The sequence below is a fragment of the Trichosurus vulpecula genome, chromosome 6 (genome assembly GCF_011100635.1).
Source record: "Trichosurus vulpecula isolate mTriVul1 chromosome 6, mTriVul1.pri, whole genome shotgun sequence".
NCBI lineage: Eukaryota > Metazoa > Chordata > Mammalia > Diprotodontia > Phalangeridae > Trichosurus > Trichosurus vulpecula.
Window position 1 is genome coordinate 228,746,372 of NC_050578.1, and position 23,315 is coordinate 228,769,686.

The window sequence follows — 23,315 nt, forward strand, 5'->3', positions numbered from 1 at the left end:
GGAATTCTACCTCTAAGACAAACCCAGGAACTATATGGACACATATAAAATACTTAGGGGAGCATGGAATAGTTTACCTGTCAGATCTTTGTGTAAGGGAAGAATTTATGACCAAACAGATAGAGAGCATTATTAGATATAAAAGATAATTTTGATTACATTATATTAAAAAGGGCTTCCACAAACAAATCCAATGCAGCCAAGATTAGGAGAGAAGCACAAAACCTGGAGGAAATTTTTATTGCATGTTTCTGTGATAAAGGCCTTGTTTCTCAAACATACAGAGAACTGAGTCAAATGTATAAGGGAACTAGTCATTCCCCAATTGATAAATGGTCAAAGGATATGAACAAGCAATTTTCACACAAAGAAAATAAAGCTATTTATACTCATATGAAAAAAATGAAAAGCTCAAAAAGCACCATTGATTAGAGAAATGCAAATTAAAACAACTCTGAAGTACCACCTCACACCTATCAGATTGGCTAATAAGACTGAAAAGGAAAATAGCATATATTTGTGGGGATGTGGGAAAACTGGGAAATTAAGGCATAGTTGGTAGAGCTGTGAATTGATCCAACCATTCTGGAGAGCAATTTGGAACTATGCCCAAAAGGCTGTAAAATTCTGCCTACTGTTTGACCCAGCAATAGCACTACTGATTTGCATCCCAAAGAGATTAAATACACACATACACACACACACAGACACACACACACACACACACACACACTCACAAGGGATCTCTCGATATAAAAATATTTGTAGTAACTCTTTCTGTGGTGCCAAAGAATTGTAAATTGAGGTGATGCCCATCAGTTGGGGAATAGCTGAGTAAGTTGTGGTATATATGATTGTGATGGAATACTATTTTGTATAAGGAATAACGAGCAGAATCATTTCATAAAAATCTTGGAAAGTCTTACACGAACCGATGCAAAGTGAATTGACCAGAACCATAACATTGTGCATAGCAATAGCAATATTGTACAATGACTATCTATGAATGATTTTGTTATTCTCAGCAATACAGTGATCTAAGCAATAAGGGCCCATAATGAAAAATACCATCAATCCCCAGAGGGGAAAAATTGATAAAAGTCTGAAGGCAGATCAGAACATCCTTTTTAAAGATAAAAAAGTTTGAAATTCCTCTTGTTTTCCGTCTGTGTTTTCTTTCACAGCATGACTAATATGGAAATATGTTTTGCTTAACTGTACTTGTATAACCTATGTCAAATTGCTTCCCTTCTCAATGAGGGCAGAGAGCAAGGAGGAAGGGAAAGAATTTATAGCTCAAATTTTTTTTAAAAAATTGAATTTTTTTACATATAATTGGAACAAATAAAATATTTCAAAAAAAAAGATTATAGATCTAGATCTGGAAGGGACTTTGGAGGCCAACTCATCAGACTCCCTCTTCTTTACAGTTGAAGAAACTAAGGCCTAGGGAGGTGAGGGGACTTGTCCAAGGTCATATAAGCAGTCAGAGCTGAGATTTGAACCCAGATCCTACGGGTATAGTAACACTATTCTTTCCACATGGTTGTCACATAGAAGAGGAATGACATATGTTCTGCCGAGCCCCAGAAGGGAGAATTAACTATAAAAGGTGGAAGCTGACCAAAAACAGATTTTAGCTCAATGTAAGAAAGAATTTCTTCACAACTAATGGTATCCAGAAGTGGAATGAGCTGATTTAGGGAATGGGGATAAAGTGTCCTCCCTCACTGGAGGTTTTCAAGTGGATGCTGGAGGACCACTTGTTAGAGATGCTGCTGAAGGGATTCCCTCTTGGTTACCAACTGGAGACTAAATAATCTCTCTCCTCTCTCCTCTCTCCTCTCTCCCCTCTCCCCTGTCCTCTCTCTCTCTCTCTCTCTCTCTCTCTCTCTCTCTCTCTCTCTCTCTCTCTCCCCCCCCCCCAGACCTGTGATTATATCAATGTAAGAAGCTCTCAGTGTGGAAACTCTATCTCTGCAGAAAAGAAATTATTCTATAACTTAGTCTTAGAGTATTGTCTGGACCACTGAGACATTTAAGTAACTCACCTGGTATACATCATAGGTGAGACCTGAACCCAGGACTTCCTAACTGGGAGGTCAGCTCTCTGTCCCTTCCACCACTCTGCCTCTCATGTCTACTACTGGGAAGGAATTTAGATCAAGGCTGTTTAGAAGGCAAGAAATTGGATTTCTGGCTATATAACTAATCTGGAACTATTCCCCCACTGTGAAAACAACTTCCTGTAAATTCTCCTACCTGTGTCCTCCCAAGCCTGATGGGGCAAATTGGAGCTGGAGGCACCAGTGAGAAGTCCTAAAAAGAACAGGGACCCTATTTTGCCATCGCCAAACAGAGACCTGAGTCCTCTGCCATTCTAGCCAATAGAACACTCAATGGGGATCTCGGGGAAGAGTGGAAATTTCTTATCTCCTCTTGGAAAATAAATTATACTTCCTCTCTTCCTTTTGTGCTCCAGGCCTAAATCAAAGATGAGCTCAACTCTATCCCCCTTCAAGAAAGAGAAGCTCCATGTTTAGCTGGGTGCCTCCTAATTTCGCTCTTTGCCTGCCTCTTTTTTTCTCTTTTGTACATATAAAATTGCTTTGGTTTGAGAGTTACCACAAGTGACAGCTTTATTAAGATGAAACCCCACCATCCTCCCCCCACCCCCAGCCCCTTAGAGCTTTAGACTTTTCCCATCCAGCTGCAACATGGGAATTTGAGAGGAAAGGGAGGGGGGGCAGTAGCAGTGTAGCAAAGGCCACATTTTAAGCACCATCACCCCTCCCCTAAGGGTTTCAGCATTTGTTTTTCTTTGCTAAGACTTGAAAGAACAACATAAACTGTGAGGTACCAGAAGTCAAAACATCAGGATACTGTAGTGGGAAAATATTCCAACTCTTGGAATATGTGTTTATTTGGCTACAAAACTGTAAATGGCAAAGGATATGAAACCAGATAGGACAACACTGTGTGATCTGAACCCAGGCTACCTTGTCAAAGCTACTTGGTATGGGGGATGGTGGAGGTGTCAGATTTGGAGTCGGAGGAACAAGAGTTAAATCTTGTTTCAGCTATCTGCTTATCAGTGTGACTTTGGGCAAACCCTTTCTCCAATGTGAGCCCCAGTTTTTCTTCCCTTTAAAATGATGCGGGGACTAGATAACTCCAATATCCCTTCTCCTCTAAAGAGCTAATGATTCCTTCCAAGTAAATCCCCACCCCACCCCCATTCTCCACTCTATGGGCCAATACATTGGCTTCCAAAAAGTCAATTGGCTCCCAATTATCAAAGATGCATCCTCAGAGTGTTAAGGAAGGAAATCCAGGCTGTCATAGAAACCAACTCTCCTTCTTAGGGCCTGGAACAAACATAGGCCTAAGCTGAATGATCAGAAATGGGATCATAAGATCAAAGACAGAGGTAGAAGGGACCTCTGAAGCCTTCTAGTCTAAACCTGTCATATGCTGATTATGAAACTGATCTTGCTTACGGTTACACAGGCAGTGATCATCAGAAGAGGGGCCATCGCCACAGAGCTATGAAAAACCTTAGAGCTATGAAAAACCTTTGTTTTACAAATGAGGAAATTGAGGCCCAAGCACATTAAGTGACTTGTCCAAGGTCACAGAGATAATTAGTATCAGAGGCAGGTTTTGAACATAGTTCCTGTAACTCCAAAACCAGTATACTTCCCTAAATCAGCCTCCAAGTTTGTATGTGGGTTGGGAGTGGAAGAAGGATGTAGAGAGAGAGAAAGATCCTGCTTTCATGCTCTACCAGAATCATTTCCACTGGGAAGGGGAACAGCCCACCAAGTCACTACCTTGTCTCATACTTGACAATCCATCTTCCACCTTTGTACCTCTGCAATGGCCATCTTCCATGCCTGGAATGCTCTTCCTTTTTCCTCACAGAATCCCTTGCTCCCATCAAGACTCAGCTCATGCACCATCTGAAGCCTTTCCTGATGCCCCACACCTCTTAATGCCCTCCCTACCTAAACTATCTTATCTTTAATATGTATTTGTTCTATATACATTTTTCATGCACATTATCTCTTCTGGTAGAATATACCTTAAGAGCAGGGATTCTTTTATTTTTGTCTTTATATCCCCAGTGCCTAGCATGATTCCTGACCCATAGTGGGCCCCTTAATAGATGTCTGTTGATTGAATGATTGAGTCTTCTATCACTTCCAGGATTTGGCCCTCTTTCTTCCCTATTTCACTGCCATCATCCATTCTCCACCACCATCCATTCATCACTAACCACTCATCACCATTTATTCTCCACCACCATCCATTCTCCATTACCATCCATTCATCACTATCCATTCATCACCATCCATTCTCCACCACCATCCATTCTCCACCACCATCCATTATTCACTACCATCCATTCTCCATTACCATCCATTCATCACCATCCATTCTCCACCACCATTCATTGTCCATCACCATCCATTCTCCATCACCATATATTCTCTATCACCATCCATTCTCCACCACCATCCATTCTCCATTACCGTCCATTCTCCACCACCATCCATTTATTCACTACCATCCATTCTCTGCCACCATCCATTCATCACCATCTATTCTCCATCACCATCCATTCTCCACCACCATTCATTCTCCATTACCATCCATTCTCCACCACCATCCATTCTTGCCACCTGGGTTCCTCTCCTCCCAAGCCCACTCCGCAGACCCACCATTTTCTGATTTCTCTGTGTTTTCCTCTTGTGCCAAATAAACCCAGAAAAAATGGCATGTTTTTGAGAGTTTTTACTACTTGCAGCAATAGAGAAATGGACAGAGGTCAAACCTAACACAGGCAAGGTTGAGAGTTTCAGAAAGCATAAAAGTCAGCAGTAACAGCATCCCTGGTTTTTACCAGAGGGCAAGTGGAGGAGCTAGAACATTCTTAACCCCCTTTCTCTAACTGACCTCTCCCAGCCTCCACCCTCCACTGGCCCTCTGACCACAAAGCACACTGCAGCAAGAAAAGCAAGGAAGCAGAGATGGTGGCCTGCAGAGGGAAGGTATGGCTGTCACTAGAGGGTAGGGGGAGGTGGGGAGTGGTGTCTAAAACAGAGGGTGATGGATGGGTGACTGTGTGCTCCACTGAGGTGATGGAATTCGAGTAGCTAGGCATATGAGTTCATGGGTGGCTGAGTGAATGATTTTATACTGATATGGTTGGCAATGGGTGAGCAAGCATGCCTTGAGTTTGTGGGGAGTGACTCTGCATGTTTCTGACTCTGGGTGGTGTCGGAGACATGAGAAGGCCCTATGTAAATGTTATAAACCAATAAAAATTTAGTGTCTGAATAAAGACTTCTTAAATTCTCTGCCAGGCTGCTGGAAGTAGATTTTATAAGCTCTTTTTTTCAACCATAGCACCTTCTGGGACACTCTGTAATTATGATATAACTTTTAGGATATAACTGAGAGGCAGTGTAGGATCATAGAAACTCAACTACCCAGAAGTCCAAGGTTCTGGACCTTGTAATGCCACTGATTAGTTTATCTTGTCTGATTTCTGAGACTCAGTTTCCTCTCTGTAAAATGAAAGAGTAGGACAAAGTGATCTCAAGCAGGCTATAATTAATTTTGTCAGCAACATATCCTTTGTATAAAACAAGGTAAGCTTTTAAAAAGTTTTTTTAGTGTTGATTTTAAAAAATTCAAAGTGAATTTGAAGTCTTTGAAAGCTGCTTTAAAAACTAAAACTTAAATGGAGATAATTTTATTTAAATTTTTAAAACTCAAAAGTATTACCCTAGAAAAGAAATACCAATTCTAATTATATATGTATATATTTGAGACAATATGCTCATATTGCTATCTCCAGCTAATTTTTGTCAATATTCTCAATCCCATATATCAGAGTTAATCCTTAACCTGTTAGAAAAGAATTAATTATGAGCTTAGCATGCTACAACACTCCCCTCCATAATGACAATTTAAATAAATTTCAGAGCTAAGGACAACCTATTTTCAATATGTTTCAAAGTTACAACAGTAAACTACTGGTCATCACTTAAGTGCATGTATTCATCAGAATATAATGGTAAAATAGCAAAGACATGTCTTCAGGGTAATTTATTTTATATCGAGATCTCATTTAAGAATTTTAAAATGAAGAAAACTTATATTTTTTCCTGAACAAATATGTAAACAAGAACAGAAGTAAAGGTTGAGTTAGCTACATATTTGGTTGTTTATGTTGTCTAGAATAAAAACAAAAATTTTGTAAGCTTGTATATATGGAGACTTGGGCAAGCAGATGGCATCATTGTGCATAGACTGCCAGGCCTAGAGTCAGGAAGCCTCACTTTCCTGAGTTCAAATCTGGCCTCAAACATTTACTAGCAGTGTGACCCTAGGCTAGTCACTTAACCCCATTTGCCTCATGAGCTGGAGAAGGAAATGGCAAACCACTCCCAAAAGGGGGTCATGAAGAGTGGAACACAACTGAACAACTACAACAAAGTAATAATAATTTCTTATTGAAGAAAAAACCTAAATATATGACACCTAGAGGCCAGGGGTAAAAGAATAGCGATTGGGGACAAAGGACAATTGGGGTTCTCGATTGCCAGAGGGGATAAGTAGGTATCAGGTACAATTGTCTTCATACTACAGCAAGAAGAAGGGCATGACCTGCCAATGAATCAATAAAAAAGACATCTATTGAGTGCCTACTATGCTTCAGTCTCCGTCCTGCAAGAAGCTAGTCGTCCAGCTAAATATATGTATATCCCTACAGACCACCAAGCCCCATATCAATGTCACTCCTCCAGTCAAGAGGTGAGAGACCAGTGTTCTTCATCATCTTCTAAGACCACTCAGTGATACTGGATTTTAGCACAGTGTGGGGCCCATAACAGGCGCTTAATTGGTGTGTGCCTGTTGATTAATACTTGGAGAAAGTGGGTTCTCATCCACATATAATCAACTGGTTTTCCAAAGTGGGATATGCTAGGGATTAACTGGCTGAAGTCACAGCTATATTAACATAGGTCATGGAAGTTTCCCAACAAATCAAGAGGATGTCTTGTTGCCTAGAACACAGGCAATCGGCTGCAATAGAGGATAAGCCCCACAAAAATGAGACAATTTTTAGACCATCACAATCATCACTCAGTTTCTGGATGTAGCTGCAAATTTTTTCATGTTGAAAAAAACACATCAAAATAAGTCACTGCTTTAAAATGTATATAGTATGCATTTTCTAAAAATGAAACAACCTCTATCTATGAGTTTTGAAGAGTATATGCTGTTAAAGTTATATTGAACAGCAAGGAGGCACTTTTTGTAGGGGGAAGAAAAAAAAAGATTAAACTGAGCCTTCCTGGCAAGTGATTTAAATCATATCTTCCTGGCTGTGATTGAAATTACGACTTAAATCATTTGATTTATTCACCCTAGAAGGAAGATAAGCCAAAGTCAAGTGGGGAGAAATGCCTAGCTCTGTTCTTCCACACTGTGGGCTAAAAACTGGGGGAAACCTTGAAGGGTCTTTCGGTAGTCATCTGGAGAAAGCAATTCTCCTCAGTGCAGCCTTCAGACAGGATAATGAGATGCCTTCAAAGTACTGCCCATAGCACTGTCTCCTCCAAACAAAGCCGCATTCTTGGAATTGTCCGGTGGCTCCAGCAGCTGCATTAAGTGGGTTTGAAAAGGTAAATATTTTTAGGACCAAAGGGAAGGCTAGCAGGCAGGCATTTGAGTGTTTCATGACAGCATGAAATAAGGAGAGGACTTTGCAAAGCAGACAGATCCTCTAATCTGGAGACTGGTGATTGGATTTGACCAACTTTCATTAACTCTAGTTTGGCCTTTACAATTTAATTTATGATCAGTACAGGTTGGATTTGGCTCCTGATGCACACATCCATTTGTATTGAGCTACGTCCTACCAGGATCTCTCTCCCCCTTCCCAAAAGTGCACCCTGAGGACCACAAGGCCTTTCCACTGGCACTGCTGCTATACTCTCCTATAAGTATTGTCTCCCACAGCTAGAATGTGAGCTTTGGGGAGCAGGGGGAGTCTTGCCCAACATTCTGCAGAGTGTTTAGCGCTGAGGAAGTTCTTTATAAGATAATTCCATCCCCCAACTCTTCTTTTTCACTGTCTGCCATGAATGGAATTCTCTCCCTCCTCATCTGTGCCTCCTGGCTCCCCAGAATTCCTTCAAGTCTCAGCTAAAGCTTCATCTTCTAGAGGACGCTTTCTCCAATCCCCCTGCATGCTAGCACCTTCTCTTTATTGGTCATTTTCCATTTATCCTCTATATAACTTGTTTGCACATAGTTGTTTACATTATCGCCCTTATTAGACTGTGAGCATCCTTTGAGAGCAGGGACCATTTTTGTCTTGTTTTTTTGTTTTGGGGGGTTTGTTTTTGTTTTCTTTGTATATCCAGTGCTTAGTGTGGTGCCTAACACATAGAGGGCTCTTAAAAATTGCTTACTGACTTCACTTGACTTGACTTAAAAATGTTTCCTGCCTCCATCCCATTCTATTCTCCTCATGGCAGGAGATGGAGGAACTAGAAAGGCCTGGATTCAGGTTCTGCTTCTGACACTTACTGAGCCAGTAAGTCACCTGACCCCTCGATGCTCTAGGCAACTCCCTAAAATTCTAAGTATAGAGAAGGTGCCATCTTGTCTTGGCAAAGGGAATTTTCTCATCCTTACCAGGATCCATGGAGTTCCCTTTACCAGTGAAGAAATCATAAGCCCAATCCCTTTCCTTATCTCTATTCCATTCTCAAAGCCAGCCTTGGTTATGGGACCAGATCATACATTTCAATAATTTCCCTCCCCATTCACTGCAGAAATCTGCAAGGATGCCCCTCTTAAAGGAAACGTTGATTTTAATTCCATAACTGGACTCAAAGTAAGTAGGGAAGAGAGTGTCAAGAAGCCCAATAATTGTTATATAGAGTTTATCAGCATGTCCACCACTAAATCTATGATCCAGCATCTTAGCCAAATTGATGTGAGGATGTAGGTCCCATGATTCTTCTGGATCCATACAGAACTTAGTCTTCTTCAAGTGTTTGAAGAAGCATCTGGAGGAAGAAGGGTTTGGCTTGCTCTGTTTGGCCCCAAAGGGCAGAATGAGAAGCTGTGGGTAAAAGAGCCAAATTCAGGCTAGAGGTCAAGGGAAACTTCCCAGCACCTAGAGCTGTCCAAAAATGGAATGGACTGCTTTGGGAAGGAGAGGATTCCAACTCAGTGGTGGCCGGCAAACAAGGCAGGCTGCCCACTTGGCAAGCAGGTTGTAGATGGGCCATTCTTGACCAGGGATTGGACTAGATCAAGGGGTCAGCAAACTATGGCCTGAGGATAAAATCAGGCCTTCTCCCTGTTTTCGTAGGCCCTGCAAGCTAAGAATAAAAAAGCTGATGGGCTGGAGTTGACCTAAGGATGATAGCTTGTCATCGCCTAAACTAAATGACTGATTAGATCTCTTCCATTTCTCAAATTATGTGATTCTGTGATTGAACCCGGTCAAACTGTTTGAGTCATTCTTTAAAGGTGAACAGACACCTCCTGTAGCCACTACCACAGCTTCCATTCTCTCTCTCTCTCCCTCCCTCCTTCCCTCTGTATTTCTGTCTCTGTCTCTGTATCTGTTTCTCTGTCTCTCTGTCTCTGTATCTGTCTTTCACTTTCTCTATCTCTCTTTTTCTCTGTTTCTGTCTCTCTCTGTCTCTCCATCTCTCTGTCTTTGTATCTCTGTCACTTTCTGTATCTATCTCTCTGTTTCTCTCTCTATCTCTGTATCTCTAGGTGTCTATGTATTTCTCTCTGTATCTGTCTCTGTCTTGTTTCTGTTTAAGTCTCTGTCTTTCTGTCTCTGTCTCTCAAATCTGTCTCTTATTGCTGTCTGTCACACACACACACACACACACACACACACACACACACGTACACACACAGACATTGGGACAGAGTGGCTAAGACAGAAGATCACAGATACTCTGAGCTGGAATGAAACTCAGAGACTATCTGGCAAAGAATCTCTGCTATAACTTTGGCAACAAGGGGCCAAGCAGCCTCTATTCCAAAACCTCAGGAGAAAAGATGACACCTCTCCTCACCGCCCCCCCACTGAAAGCAGCCTCCTGGACAGCTCTGGGTGTTGGGACTTCACGCTGTATTTGGTTTCCCCTGACCTCCAGTCCAGTTCAGCCTCTCCACTCTCCAGTTTCTTTCAGCACATGTTCTGGGGATTCCTCCAAGGTGTCCCTCCTCCATCAGGCCATAAGAGAGATTAACTAGAGGGAGTTCACACCATCTATTGAGTTCCTTTGAGACAGGAAGCACATAGATATAAAACCTTATTACTGCAATAAAGAGAAACCTGAAAACCCCTTCATTTGGGGGCTGTGTTCTAGGCAAGGCAAAACGATTTCTACAGCATAGGAGATCAAGGCAGATCTTCTGCATGGATAATATGAAATGTCACCAGCTTCTACTGGAAGAGAGATTAGTTCAATAAAAGAAGAAAGCCCCATTTATGGGGCCAGGGTAGGATTTTTGCTTACTTTTCACTTCCCCACATATAACTCACATGGTTATTAATATGGACTCCTACTGTTTTGAGCAAATAAACAGCTGCTGATGTTTTGTGACCAAAACCACTCCATTAAAGCTTTCCTCTGTAACTGTACTTTCTCCCTCTCTAAACCCTAAGAGGCTCTGACAGAGGAGGGAAAAAAGCCTGAGTGCCTACATCCATACTAGCCCTGAACAAATGGCTGAAAAGAAGGGGGAAGGGAAGGGGCAGAAGAAAAAGAAAGGAAGGAGTGGAAAGGGTTTTAGCTTTAAAGTCAGAAGGCTTGGATTCAAATACCAACTTCAACAATTACTACCTCTATGGCCATGGGGAAGTCAAAAACTGCCAGGGCCTTGGTTTCTTTGTCTATGAAACGAGGGGTTGGGCTCCATGGTTTCTGAGGACCCCTCAGAATAGTAGGAGAGTAGTAATCTTGATGAATGTGAATGACTGGAACTTCACTTTTAAATAGTGAAATTAGGTCAAAGATGAAGCACAAAAAAACAGCAGAAACAGATATACCTGGCACATGCTAGGCCCTTAAATATGCTTGTTGACTGTTGATATGGCATCAGGGAAGGGATCAAAGGTTGTCCTGGTTTTCACACATAGAGTCATGTTTCAAAGGATCACAGATTTGGAGAAGAAAGAAAACGTAAAAGAAAATCCCTCTCAATTAATCAATCAATCAAGGATTTATTAGGTAACTACTCTGTGCCAGGCATTGTGCTAAACTCTGAGGACAAAAAGACAAAAGTGAGACAATACTCATCCCTCAAGAAGCTTATATTCAATTTCATACTATCTCACAGTTGAGGGAAACTGAGGCCCTGAAAAAGTGAAACAATTGCTGAATGTAACATAGACAGCAAGTAGGAGAGCTGCCGTTTGAACCCATATCCAGCCCCCTCTTTCATCACACCATGCTGCCTCCATACCCCTCCCCTGAGCAAAGATCACTACTCTAAAGCCTCTGATGCCTCAGCCTCCATGGCCCTCAATCTATGGCTGACACCAACCCCAATGATTACCAGATAGTTCTGATTTCAGCAAAGTTCCTGGAGGAAAACCTCTAGGGGTGAATTCTAGGAAAATTTGGGAATCATCCTTTTGGCTGAAGTAGTAGATGGACTGAGAGGCAGAATTCATATCAAGGTACCTGACTGGATAATGAGGTGAGAGGGGGGGAGGAGGACAAAGATAACCATAAGGTTTCCCACCATGGAAGACTAAGCCCAACAATAAAGTAAGAGTGGAGAGCAAATTATGAACTCAAAGGGCTAAGTGTAATGTACTTCCTGGGGGGACTAATCTATTTTTTTTAATCTAGAAAACTGAGGAGGGAAAAGGAATTGAAGGGGAGAAAGCCCCAACCACGTGGCAAAAATAGGGGAAAAGAGCTTTGGATCTCAGCGATTATTCACAAATTAGAAGCCCAGGCCCCAAGGTGGGAGCTTGGAGTCCTGGGTCAGAGGTGGAAGCTAGGATTTTAAAATATGACTAGAATGTAACAGAGAATATGCACCAATGAATCCATAATCTCACGAAAATAAGCATAGATCCTACTCAAGTGATCAAAACATGATTTAGTGGACAGAGTACTGGACCTGAAAGTCAGGAGGACTGGTGTTCAGATAAAGACTATGCCAAGTGTGGGCCACGGGCAAAAATCTCAGTTTCCTATCTATGAAATGGGGATTAGAATACTTCTAGCACCTACCTCATAGGCTTTTGAGGCTCAAACACGATATGCGAAACACTGTGCAAACTTTAAAGAACCAAAATAAATGCCTGCTATTATTATTATTCAAACAAGAATGTCAGAATTGGAAGGTTTTTTTTAAATGTTCCATTTCCAATTCTCCCAGAGAATCTACACCAACCCACGTATCAAGAGCAAGTAACAATTTATGTCAAGTGAGTAGAAAATAATGTTGAATTCATTTATTTAATGCAGCATGCTTCTCGAGGTGTTCTTTCCTTTTTAAGTCTTTGGATTGCCTTTTCTTGCATGCCTTTTCCCCTTTCTTCTCCATCAAGACATGGCCCTGGTCTATTAATAAATTTCTCAATCCAACCTTAGATTCTATTACTCTGCTGTCTCCAAGTATCAATCCCATTGTTACTAACACAATTTTACCTGCAATTGCTGTTCATTCACAGGGATAACAACTGCTCACATTTATATTACGTCCTCACCTCCGATAAACTCAAAGCACTTAGCAAACATCATATACTTCATCTTTAAGATGATCTTCTTATTCATCTTGGAGGTTTCCTGGATGGCACCCACATGGTCGCTGAAGCTAACCAAGGAAAGAAGAAACTAATCTCCTGAATTACCAACTTAAACCAAATCTTGGGCCACTGCCTACCTGGGATACCTCAGGCAAGTCACCTCACCCATCTCAGCCTTATCAGTAAAATAAAGGGATAAAACAAGACGGTCTCTAGGGTTCCTTCCAGCTCTAAATCTAGGATTCAAACATAATACATGACCATTTCCTAAAGTTTTTAAGGGACCAATTTTTACACCACATACAGTCTGTTATCTTGGCAAGCAACCTGATATTACTGATCAGATGTACATTAATGTGCACATAATGTATCTAATGTAGTTTCATGAAATGAAAATTGTTAATAATACATTATTCCTATTGTTGGAATGAATTAGATTCAATAAGGGAGGATAATGGATTTGGAAATCAATCAGATACTCTAACACACTATTAATTACAATGTTCAAAGAAATGTGTTTGAAAGTAACCCATCCAATAATTCAGTTTCCTTTCTGGATGTTGAATTTCTTGTTTCTTAAAGTCTCCCTCTCCCTCCCCTCAAAAAAAAGTATGATCTTGCCTAGTCCCCTAAGATACTTCTTATTAAAAGTCTATTGTTATGTTCATAAAAAATCTTTTTTTAAAGTACCCAAGTCAAGAATAACTTGATTTTCTCAAAACTACCTCAGGAGTATGTAATGTCCCTGAGGGCAGGGTCTTTGACTTTTATATTTTTGTCCCTAGCACCTAACACGGCACAGAGCACATAGATACACTATATGCTTGCTGAACTGGCTGTACAGTTGCACTCTACAACTTCTCAATCCCCATTCCAAAATGCAACTCATCTTTGGCACCCCTCTGAACTCATTTGTATGCCTTGTTTACAAGGCTTCATCTTTCTTCTCCAAATATCAATGTTTTATTCATTCTTATTTTTGTACATAGACGACCAAGGTAAGAAACACATTTTTTTAAGTTAGCCCCTCATTTCCCATCCATTTCATTTAGAAAATGTTTAAGATCTGCAATTTATACTCCCTAGAGTTTCCCAAACACCGTCTAATTAAATCATTCAAGCAGAAAACAAATTAAAATGAAATATTAGGGCAACCCCCATGAGGAAAATATACTTTTCAGTTTTGACTGAATGAAGGCTTTGGGGTGAGTGAGGCTCCAAAGCTTCTTCTAATTGCAAGGGCCATCCATCCACATTTGTTAGGATGCATGGTGACATTTCAGAGAGGCAGCCAGGTCTGCTTTGGATCTTGGTTAAAATCACCACTTATCCCTGCTTTGTGGCTTCAGTGTGTCGGACCTTGTCAGGTTCGAATCTCTCCTCCAACATCTCCAACATAGCTGTGTGACTATGGGCAAGGCATGTAGTAATAATAATAATAATAATAGCAGCTAACATTTATGTAGTGCCTACTGTGTACCGGGCACCATGCTAAACACTTTACAATTTTTATCTCATTTGAGCCTCATCACAACCCCGAGAAGTAGGTGCTATTATTATCATCTCCATTGTACAGATGAAGAAATTGAGTCAAACAAAGATTAAGTGACTTGCCCAGGATGACACAGCTACTAAATACCTGAAGCTGGATTTTGAATTCAAGTCTTCCAGACTCCAGGCTCAATGCTCTTTCCACTGTCCCACCTACCTACCCTTTAACCTCTGAGCCAATTTTCTTATCTGAAAAATGGAGATGATAATATCTATAAAACTTACTTCACAGAGGTTTTGTGAGGTTCAAAGGAGATAACGTATATAGTCTTTTGCAAACTTTAAACCTGCATGTTGTTAAAACTTATTTCCTTGGTAATATCTCTGGATCTCAGTTTCCTCACCTGTAAAACGACTACATGGTCACATCCAGCTCTAAATTGGCATTGTTATTATTTTATTACTTTTAACTTCCAATATGGCTTCCCTTCAGTGGAAAAGATGTAGGCTGAACCATACTCTGAGGGTACATGAATATTATTGGGAGAACAATCATAAGCCACAAATAATCCTGATTCAGTAGCACAAACTAATAGAGCTGCCAACAAGCTCAATCAGTCATGTTGGTCAAGAGCTCACCCATTGGCTTCCTTGAATCCAGACCAGATTGGTTTATTCCAGTACCATATTAGCATTCTTGAAGCACATGCTTGATCACGTCTACTCCTCCATTCAACAAACGTTAATGGATCACTATTCCCTTTAGTATAAATACCAATGCCTCTTGGGCCTTTGACGCACTCCACAATCTGGCTCCAACTTTTCTTTCCAGATGTACTCCATCTAACTCCAACCAAACTGGCCAGCTCACCTGTACAGACATTCCTTTTCCTTTTTCTGTGACCCATGCCAGCAATGCTCTCTCTCCATACATCTGCCTCTTTAAAATCCTAGTTCTACTTAAATCTCAGTTCAAGTGTCATCTTCTGCTAGAAGTCTTTCCTGATTCCTCTACCGCATCCCCTTCAATTACTTTGAACATAAATCTCCCACATTAGAATGTAAACCCCATGGAAGCAGCCTGCTTTGCTTTTGTTTTTTTATATACACAGAACCTAGCACTACCCAGCTCACAGTGGGCTCTAGATAAACTGAACTAGGCTCTGAGGCTACATGAATATTAATTGGAGGATGATTATAAGCCATGAATAATCCTGACTCAGCAACATAAACTAATAGAAGTGCCAACAAGCTCTGTCAGCCAACTTGGTCAAGGACCCACCCATTGGCTTCCCTGAATCAAGACCAAATTGTTTAAACATCTGTTGATTGATCGCTGAATTGAGCTGAAGAATCTTGATCCCTGAAGCTTGGTTCATCGAGTCCTTTAAGACATTTATTCTCTAATGTGCTCAGGGAGATTTAGTATGCCCTTTCAAACCTCTATCTTTAAAAAGGTAAAGCCTTGTCGCTTTGTTGGCTCCCCCAGGTTTTCTGTTATGAACAATGCCTAATTGCAGAGTTTTTCTTAAAGAAAGTCACAATACCTACTCTATTTTAATAGCACATTCACTAAATGGCTCACAGCTAATAACTACACATCTGGCTCTCACAGAAGAATCTTTGCATTCATTGCACTCTGCCTGCCTCTTTTCTGACCAAAGGGAAATGGATGGGATATAACAGAGTCATAAACTCTCTAACTCAGAGCTGGACAGGACCTCTGAGGCCACCTAATCCAGCTCATACCTGACCAAGAATCCCTCCTACAACATACCCAAGCAGTCTTAAGTTGAAGAAGTGCATGGAATGCCAACCCACCACCTCCCAAGGCAATACATTCCACCTAATTTTATGGCTTGAATTGTTGAGAAGCTTTCCCTTCCACCAAGCCAAAATCTGCCTCCCTTCAGCCTCCACCCATCTCTCCTGGTTCTACCATCCAAGGCCAAACAGAAAAAGTTCAATCCCTCTTTAACATAAATAATCCTTAGATGCTTAAAGACTATTATCATGTCTTCACTAAGTCCCAAACACACACACACACACACACACACACACACACACACATATATATATATATATATATATATATATATATATATATATATATATATATATATATATATACATAAAAAAGCTGTGCCTTTATTCCAGCAGAGAGAGCATTCCTCACTCTGAAAGTAATTAACTAAACTAATACTTGTTTCCAGCACTCCTGTCTCTGGCCTGCTTTGTGCCACTCCAGGTAGTCACAGGTTAGAGACCAGTCCTGTCTGAACTACATTTAAAATTCTGTTAACATTAATTGGTGGCAGCAGTTTAAGGGGTGGATGTAGGGTGAAGCCTTGAGCCTTCCAGCACCTGAGAGAAGGGACTAGTTGCCACTGGAGCTTTTCCAGGATCCCAACTGGCTTCATCCAGCAGTTTCAACCCTCTGTCTCTTGCTCCATTATCAGGCTTAGACTTTTATCGATCCCACCTTTCATTGTGAGGAACGTTCCAGGGCCCTTTTTCTTGACCCGAATCACTCTGGTAAGACCTCTTGTTTTTGTTTAGGGTTTTTTCTTCCTGTTTTCTACACAATAATTAGCAATTGTGTGTGTGTATGTGTGTGCGTGTGCGTGTGCGTGTGTGTGTGTGTGTGTGTGTGTGTGTGTGTGTGCATCTGGAAGCCTGATAAACATGCTATCTATTCCTTTATCCAAGTCATTGAGGAATGAGGCAAATTCCACAGGATGAAGCAGCAATCTCTGGAGCCCACCACTGAAGACATTGTTCGGAATGAGCACCAAAACATAAATGACTAGTCTTTGGATCTGGCCATCTAACTAGTTCTGAATTCATCTAATGATACTATTGTCTGGCTCGTATCTCTCCATCCTTTCGACAAGAATAACATGAGGGATGGTCATATGTTTTATTATGGTTGCTGCTTCCTTTTCTAGATTTTCTCTAACCAATCCTTTCATAGCACAAACTAGAATTTTGCCAACCATCTAAGATAATTTCACAGATCTGTAGCCTCCAGGCTTCATTTTCTTCCCTTTTTAAAAACTGAAATGATCACCCTTCTTCAGTCATGTGCCACACCTCTTCTATTCTCCAAGGTCTTTCAAATCAGTAGTAACTCAGCAATCACAGCTGTTAATTATTTTGGTACTCTGGGATGTAGTTATAGGTTATAGATTTAGACTTGAAAGGAGCCTTAGGGATGAAGAAACTGGGGGCCAGAAAGGTTAAGTGATTTTTTTGCCCAAGGTCATGAAGGCAGCAAGTAGCAAAGCCCCCTTGACTGTGAACTCATAAGGGCAGGTAGGTGAACTCTTACTATATCTCTACATGTTGGAGGTTTCAGCCCATCATTTGCCATTTTGTTCTAACTTTTCTGGTCCAAAGTTCATTCTCCTTAACAAAGAAAAATAAAATAAAATACAGAGTTCAGCACCTCTGCCTTCTCCCCACTTAACTTAATAACTTCCATTATTATTCTCTCGCTGAAGCTGAGCAATGAGTCCTCACTTATGTTTTCTTTGTGCCTCCTTTTTCCCCTATTACAGCTTGAAACTCCCTTTGTGGTTGGCCTTAGCTTTCCCATCCAGGACCCTATAACTACACCCCAGGGTCCCAGCTCAGTCTGATGCCCCCATTATTTCTCCTGAAAACATATATAAATAAAAACCACACTGATTCTAGGAGCAGACTTGAAATGTTCAAGTCAGGCCACCACTGAGCCTCATTTCACAAAGTTCTGAATGCCCCTGACGCAAAAATTACATTTCTACTGTGGAGCAGTTTTTGGAAAGCAGATGTACCTGATGATAAACTACAAGTAAGACTTAGCAGCAACAGGCTTCTGACAGGCAGAAAAGGCTCATTCTATCTCGGCCTGGTTAGGACAGAAGGCAGGTGTGCTGTGGAGAGCCTCAGACTGAGGCCAGTTTTTTCTAACAGATTTGTCCAGCAAAAGAGGGCTACACTCTTTATGGCTCCCGAAGTCAGTGGCAAGATCTGGCCTGGGGATGACACTGAAGTGGAGAGTGCCCTACCAAAGGGTGAAACTCTCTTTCCACCCCTTTCCAGCCACAGGAGCTACCGGGTAGAAGACAGACCTAACTCAGTCTGGGAGTGGGGACAGAGTGTAAGCCCTGTGTTGTTAGATGGTTTGAGAGTAAAATTCAAGCACGCCCCGCGCCACTGTGACTCGTTGAGGTGGGGGGAGGCGGGGTGGAGTGTCCCACCTCCTTGTCTCTCTGTGGCCAGTCTTCAGCTATGGGCCTGTTGGGCAAGGGGCAGGGCGAACTCCAAAGGCTATCACCCCACTCTGGGCGGCATAAGCAGCTTCCAGCCAGCTCCTGGCCAAAAACCCCAAGAAAAGAAACAAGAACATCCTCCTCGCTTCAAGCCAGTAGCCGGGAACTAAGAGCTGACACCGCCTAGCACGCATAAGGAATACTAGGGAAGAGGGATGCTTTAAGCCTCCCCTCGACACACATAGGCACACACAGGCAGGCACGCGCACGCACGCACATACATACACACATACATACATAGACACAGACACAGTCACAGAAGTAGGGAGGCACATTCAGGCATGGAGGCGATGGGAGACAGTCACACTCGACTCTAGGTCCTCAGGAGCCCCTTCCCCCCTCAACTCCGGCCAGGATCCCCCGTGCTCTTCCTAGCCCGGCGCCTCCCGATCTCTCCGTTCCAGGGTCCAGCTGCAGCACCAGCTCCAACTCCAGGGCTGCCAACCTAGTTGCCTGCCCATGACTATGCCCAGGGCCCCAAGATCCCAGGGGCTCCGAGATCCATCACCTGTGCCCCCCTCGGGAGAACTCGGGTGATCAGAATTCACGAGTGACCTAGTAGGGGGCTAGAGGCTGGGGAGTTGAGGGGCAAAGAAGGGGTGAGGCGAAGGGAGGGGAGGAACAGCCACTTCACGCCGGGTTTGCTAGGCCCCTCCCCCAGGGCCGCAGGCTGGGGGATTCCCGGCTTCCACACTCCTTCCAGCTGTCCAGCTACAAGCCCCGAAAGGAGTACGAGGCAGACTGAAACGACCGCGCCACCTCCTTTCTTCCTTCCCTTCCCCGACCTGTTCCTGCACGCCCGACGCCCCCGCCCCACTACCGCGCGCACCGGAGGGGGCGGGGGGTGGGGGTGGGGGGCTTCAAGGTCTTCTAGGGCCCAGACGCTGTTTCCCTACCCCAGGCAGCAAGGAATGAGACGTGTGTGTGTGTGTGTGTGTGTGTGTGTGTGTGTGTGTGTCTGAGTGAGAGAGAGAGGGAGAGAGAGAGAGCCTAGCACGTGTCTAATTTTTGTGTGACTACGTGCTGGTCTTCCCTTTACCGGTTAAGGAGGGTGTGCACATGTGTCTATGTGTGTGAATGAGTCTCTCTATCTCTGTCTCTGTCTTTGTTTCTCTTTCTGCATGTGTGTGTGTGTGTGTGTGTGACATACATACACACACAGCCCGCCTCAGGCACGAGTGAACACCCCCTGCGTGTACATGTGTAGACACAAATAGCGTCTGCAGGTTGGTCACAGGTAAAGTCTCCCACGCAGCCACCCTCGACATGCGTGCACACTTTCATGTGTGCTCATACAGACTATTGTTATCGTTGACTAGTCACCCCGACGCGGGCCGAGGTTACTTGCACGTCCACACAGAAACAAGTGTTTCGCCTCCGCCCTCACCTCTTTCATCCTCCCCATTTATCCCCCCTCCCACACACACACACATACACACTCACACACACCCCACCATCACCACCAACCGGTCGGTCCTGCAAAGTTTTCCAAGGAAGCGTCGGAGGCGAAAGGGCTCGGCGTACCTTGAATGTGCTGTTTGATGACATTCTCCAGGTGGTCCAGACGCTCGATGATCCTCAGCGTGTCCCCTTTGTCCTCGTCCAGCTTCTTGTCGGGCACCGGCTCCTGCACCCGGACATAGACGCTGGCGATATAGTTGGTGACCCAGCCCACGTAAAGCAAGCAGATGATGTTGGTCATGCCACTCAGGATCACGCAGGTGGACACCAAAGTTTTGGTCTTCCTGGTGCACACCATCCTGCGCTCCCTCCATAGAGAGGGGGAGCTCCCCGCGCTCCCCCAGGCCGCTGGACTGCCCCCAATCCCTGCTGTCCCCACACCCACCCACAAGCTCCAAAGGACTCCGCGATCTGGAACCGGCGGAATGACGGAGTGCTGAGCTGCCGGGCTCTACGGTCCGTGGCTTTGGAAAGCAAAGCCCCGGCTGCTAGCTCAGGGCCCGGAGCCCCCGCGCGGGATCTTCGCTGCACAGCCCCAAGTTTGTTGCTCCCACTGTCGCCGCCGACCAGGCTAATAGCTCTATTTACTAGAAGACCCGCAAACAAATGGGAGAAACGAAGCCGAAACCCCTCCAGCAGCCGCTCAGTTGCGCCCAGCAACCGGGCACCGCAGCGCGCAAGTGTGGCAAACTTTGCAGCTGCCCGGGCGCCTGGCCACGCCGCTCCCCATCGCCCTGCGCCGGCTCTCTGGGCAGACCAGCCCGCGCTGCTGGAAGGAAGGAGGAGGTGGCGGCGGCGGCAGCGGCGGCTGCAGCGGGCCGCGCCGGAGAGCAGGACTGCCCGGCCCCCTCCGAGCGACAAGCGCTGCCGCCAATCGCGCTCCGGCTCGGGAGAGGGGCTGGGGAAGTGCAGCCGTGGACCAACGGGGACCGTGCAGGGGGCGGAGTCCCGGCCGGCGCCCCACCTGCTCTGCTCGGTTCCCCAGCCCCCAGCCCAACTCCCCTCTGGCCCGCGCCCCAGGAGAGGGGGGGAGCCTTCTCCTCCCGCCCCAGAGCCCCGGGCTCCAGTCCCACTGCCGGGCCCTGCGCCAGCCTGTGCCTCGTTAGCCACTGGATGGGAGGGCTTTCCTCCCCGCCCCCGAGCCCTGGCAGAGAAGCCCCGAGGGCTGGGGACTGGGGGGTTGGGGGTGGAGTGGGGAGATCCACTGAGTTCTCTTTTCTGCTCCAACCCCCGCCGCAGGGGTCTCCCTCCGCTCTAGCTCTCTGGCTCCTAGCCCCAGGGCTCTCTCGCATTCCTCGCATCCAGCCTAGCCGCTGGGATTCCCCGACGCTGGCCAGCGCCCCAGATCAGCCAGGACCTGTCTGGGCCAGCTTCCTTCACCAGCGATTCCCCCCGCCCCGAATTGGTCCCCGCTGGACAGCTAGCTGCAGAGTAGTCTATGTGAGTCTATGTGGCTGTGACCCCCTCCCCCCCATCCCCGGACCACCTCAGCCACTCGCCCTGCAGCACCCGCCATTCCATTCCAGTCAAGAAACATTTATTAAGAGCCAACAATGTACACTGCGCAGTGCTAGGCACCAGACAGATACAAGGACCGAGAGGGCTGCGGGAGGGAATAGTCCTTGCCCTCAAGGAACTTACAATTTACTGCAGTTAGCGCCAGGCTCTGCCCTCTGAAGCCCTCTGAAGACGCCCTAGGTGGGCGTCTTACCCCTACTGCCAGTTTCTCTACAAAATAGCCCTGAGGGTCACAAGGCTGACTTTACTAGTGATGTCTTCCATTTATTACCTTCCCACACCCAGAGAACCAAGTCGGGGCAGGTTGGCCCTTGCTTTCGGTGACACACAGAGAACGCCAGGAAAGCCTGGGTTGGGTTCTGGTACTAAGACACCTCCTTAGCCCAAGCCTGTCGCCAGACTTGATCTGTCCCTCACTGGAGAACTAGGCCAACCACGGAGACAAGGACTACCTAGGGGTGGCCACACTTGTGGACGGGAGGGGCGGGAGTGAGGCACGTGCCGGGCTCTGGTAGTCACACTTATTTTGTTTGTTTATTGGTGGGGTTATTCTTATTCACCGCTCTGAGAGCGCCCACACAGTACCAGCTGCTTTTAATAAAAGACTTTCTTTTCCCCCTTCAATACCCTATTTCCCTCCTCTTCACCTCACCCCCACACCACCTGAGGGGACATTTTCCCAGGAAAAACTCGGGGGGGGGGGGGGGAAGACACCCGCACCACATCCTCTGCAATGCCACAACTGACGGCCAACCAACCTCTCTGTGACACTCACCCAAGGGATGGCAGTTGTTGCTGGAGTCTGAGACCTGGACACAGGGAGCCTGCCCAGTTCCCTCGTCCTGACCCATCCAGCTCTGAGCACATTACCAGTGTCTGCTCCCCTAAATAATATCTCAAAGGATACTGCAAAAATAAGAAAGAATAATATAAAAATAGCATGGTTCTGAGATCCTGAGAGACTTCAGCCCACATCCTGGACGTGTGTGTGTGTGTGTATGAGAGAGAGAGAGAGAGAGAGAGAGAGAGAGAGAGAGAGAGAGAGAGAGAGAATAGGCTCAAATCAGAGAAATTTGAAATTTGCTGCCTCCATGAGGGAGAAAACTATCTCCTTCATTCTCTGTCCTCCAGAGCTGTGATTCAGCTCATAGTGAAGTCAGATCTCCTAGCTCGATAAGCTTTTGATATTTTTTTAAATGCTTTATTGTGTTTTCATTTACTTTGTTTTTTCCAAATACATTTTCAGCTGATTTGGGGCCACAACTGGCCTATGGGCTGCCGGTTTATTTCCTCGGGTGAGAAAGCCTAGATCATACCTCTGAAACATGGCCCTAGATCAGTCATTACCCCGTGTAACACTCTAAGACTATAAGTTGTTGATCTGGTTCAGCTTGCTTTGGTAAAAGGAGCATCCTCATCAAGGGCTCTCCCACACCAGACCAGTCCCTCCCTTTTAAAATAATTACTGTTATTGGCATTCTCTTGTATGTGGTGGGGAGGAACAGAAATAGCAAACCAACTCAATACAGTATTTTAAATAGCTACTTCCCTTTAAAATCCCACATCCTCAAATACAATCCTTCCTTTAAGAAAAGCAGAATGGCCCAGTAACCTGAGATTCTGCATAGTTGGCAAACAAGAGGTTATTCCAGCACTGACCTGCTATTGCTGTGTGACCGTATTGAGGAAATCCTTCAGTTTCTGTG

General features: G+C 44.5%; 1 protein-coding gene across 1 annotated transcript in view; it reads right to left on the reverse strand.

Moving 5' to 3' along the window:
* The window catches only part of GALNT18 (polypeptide N-acetylgalactosaminyltransferase 18), a 460,133-nt gene extending 439,717 nt beyond the window's left edge, over nucleotides 1–20,416 (reverse strand). The window contains exon 1 of the mRNA XM_036763883.1: nucleotides 20,155–20,416. Within this exon, the coding sequence (XP_036619778.1) occupies nucleotides 20,155–20,389 (235 nt within the window). The 5' untranslated portion in view covers nucleotides 20,390–20,416. The remainder of the gene's footprint in view (nucleotides 1–20,154) is intronic.
* Nucleotides 20,417–23,315: the final 2,899 nt, after the last annotated feature.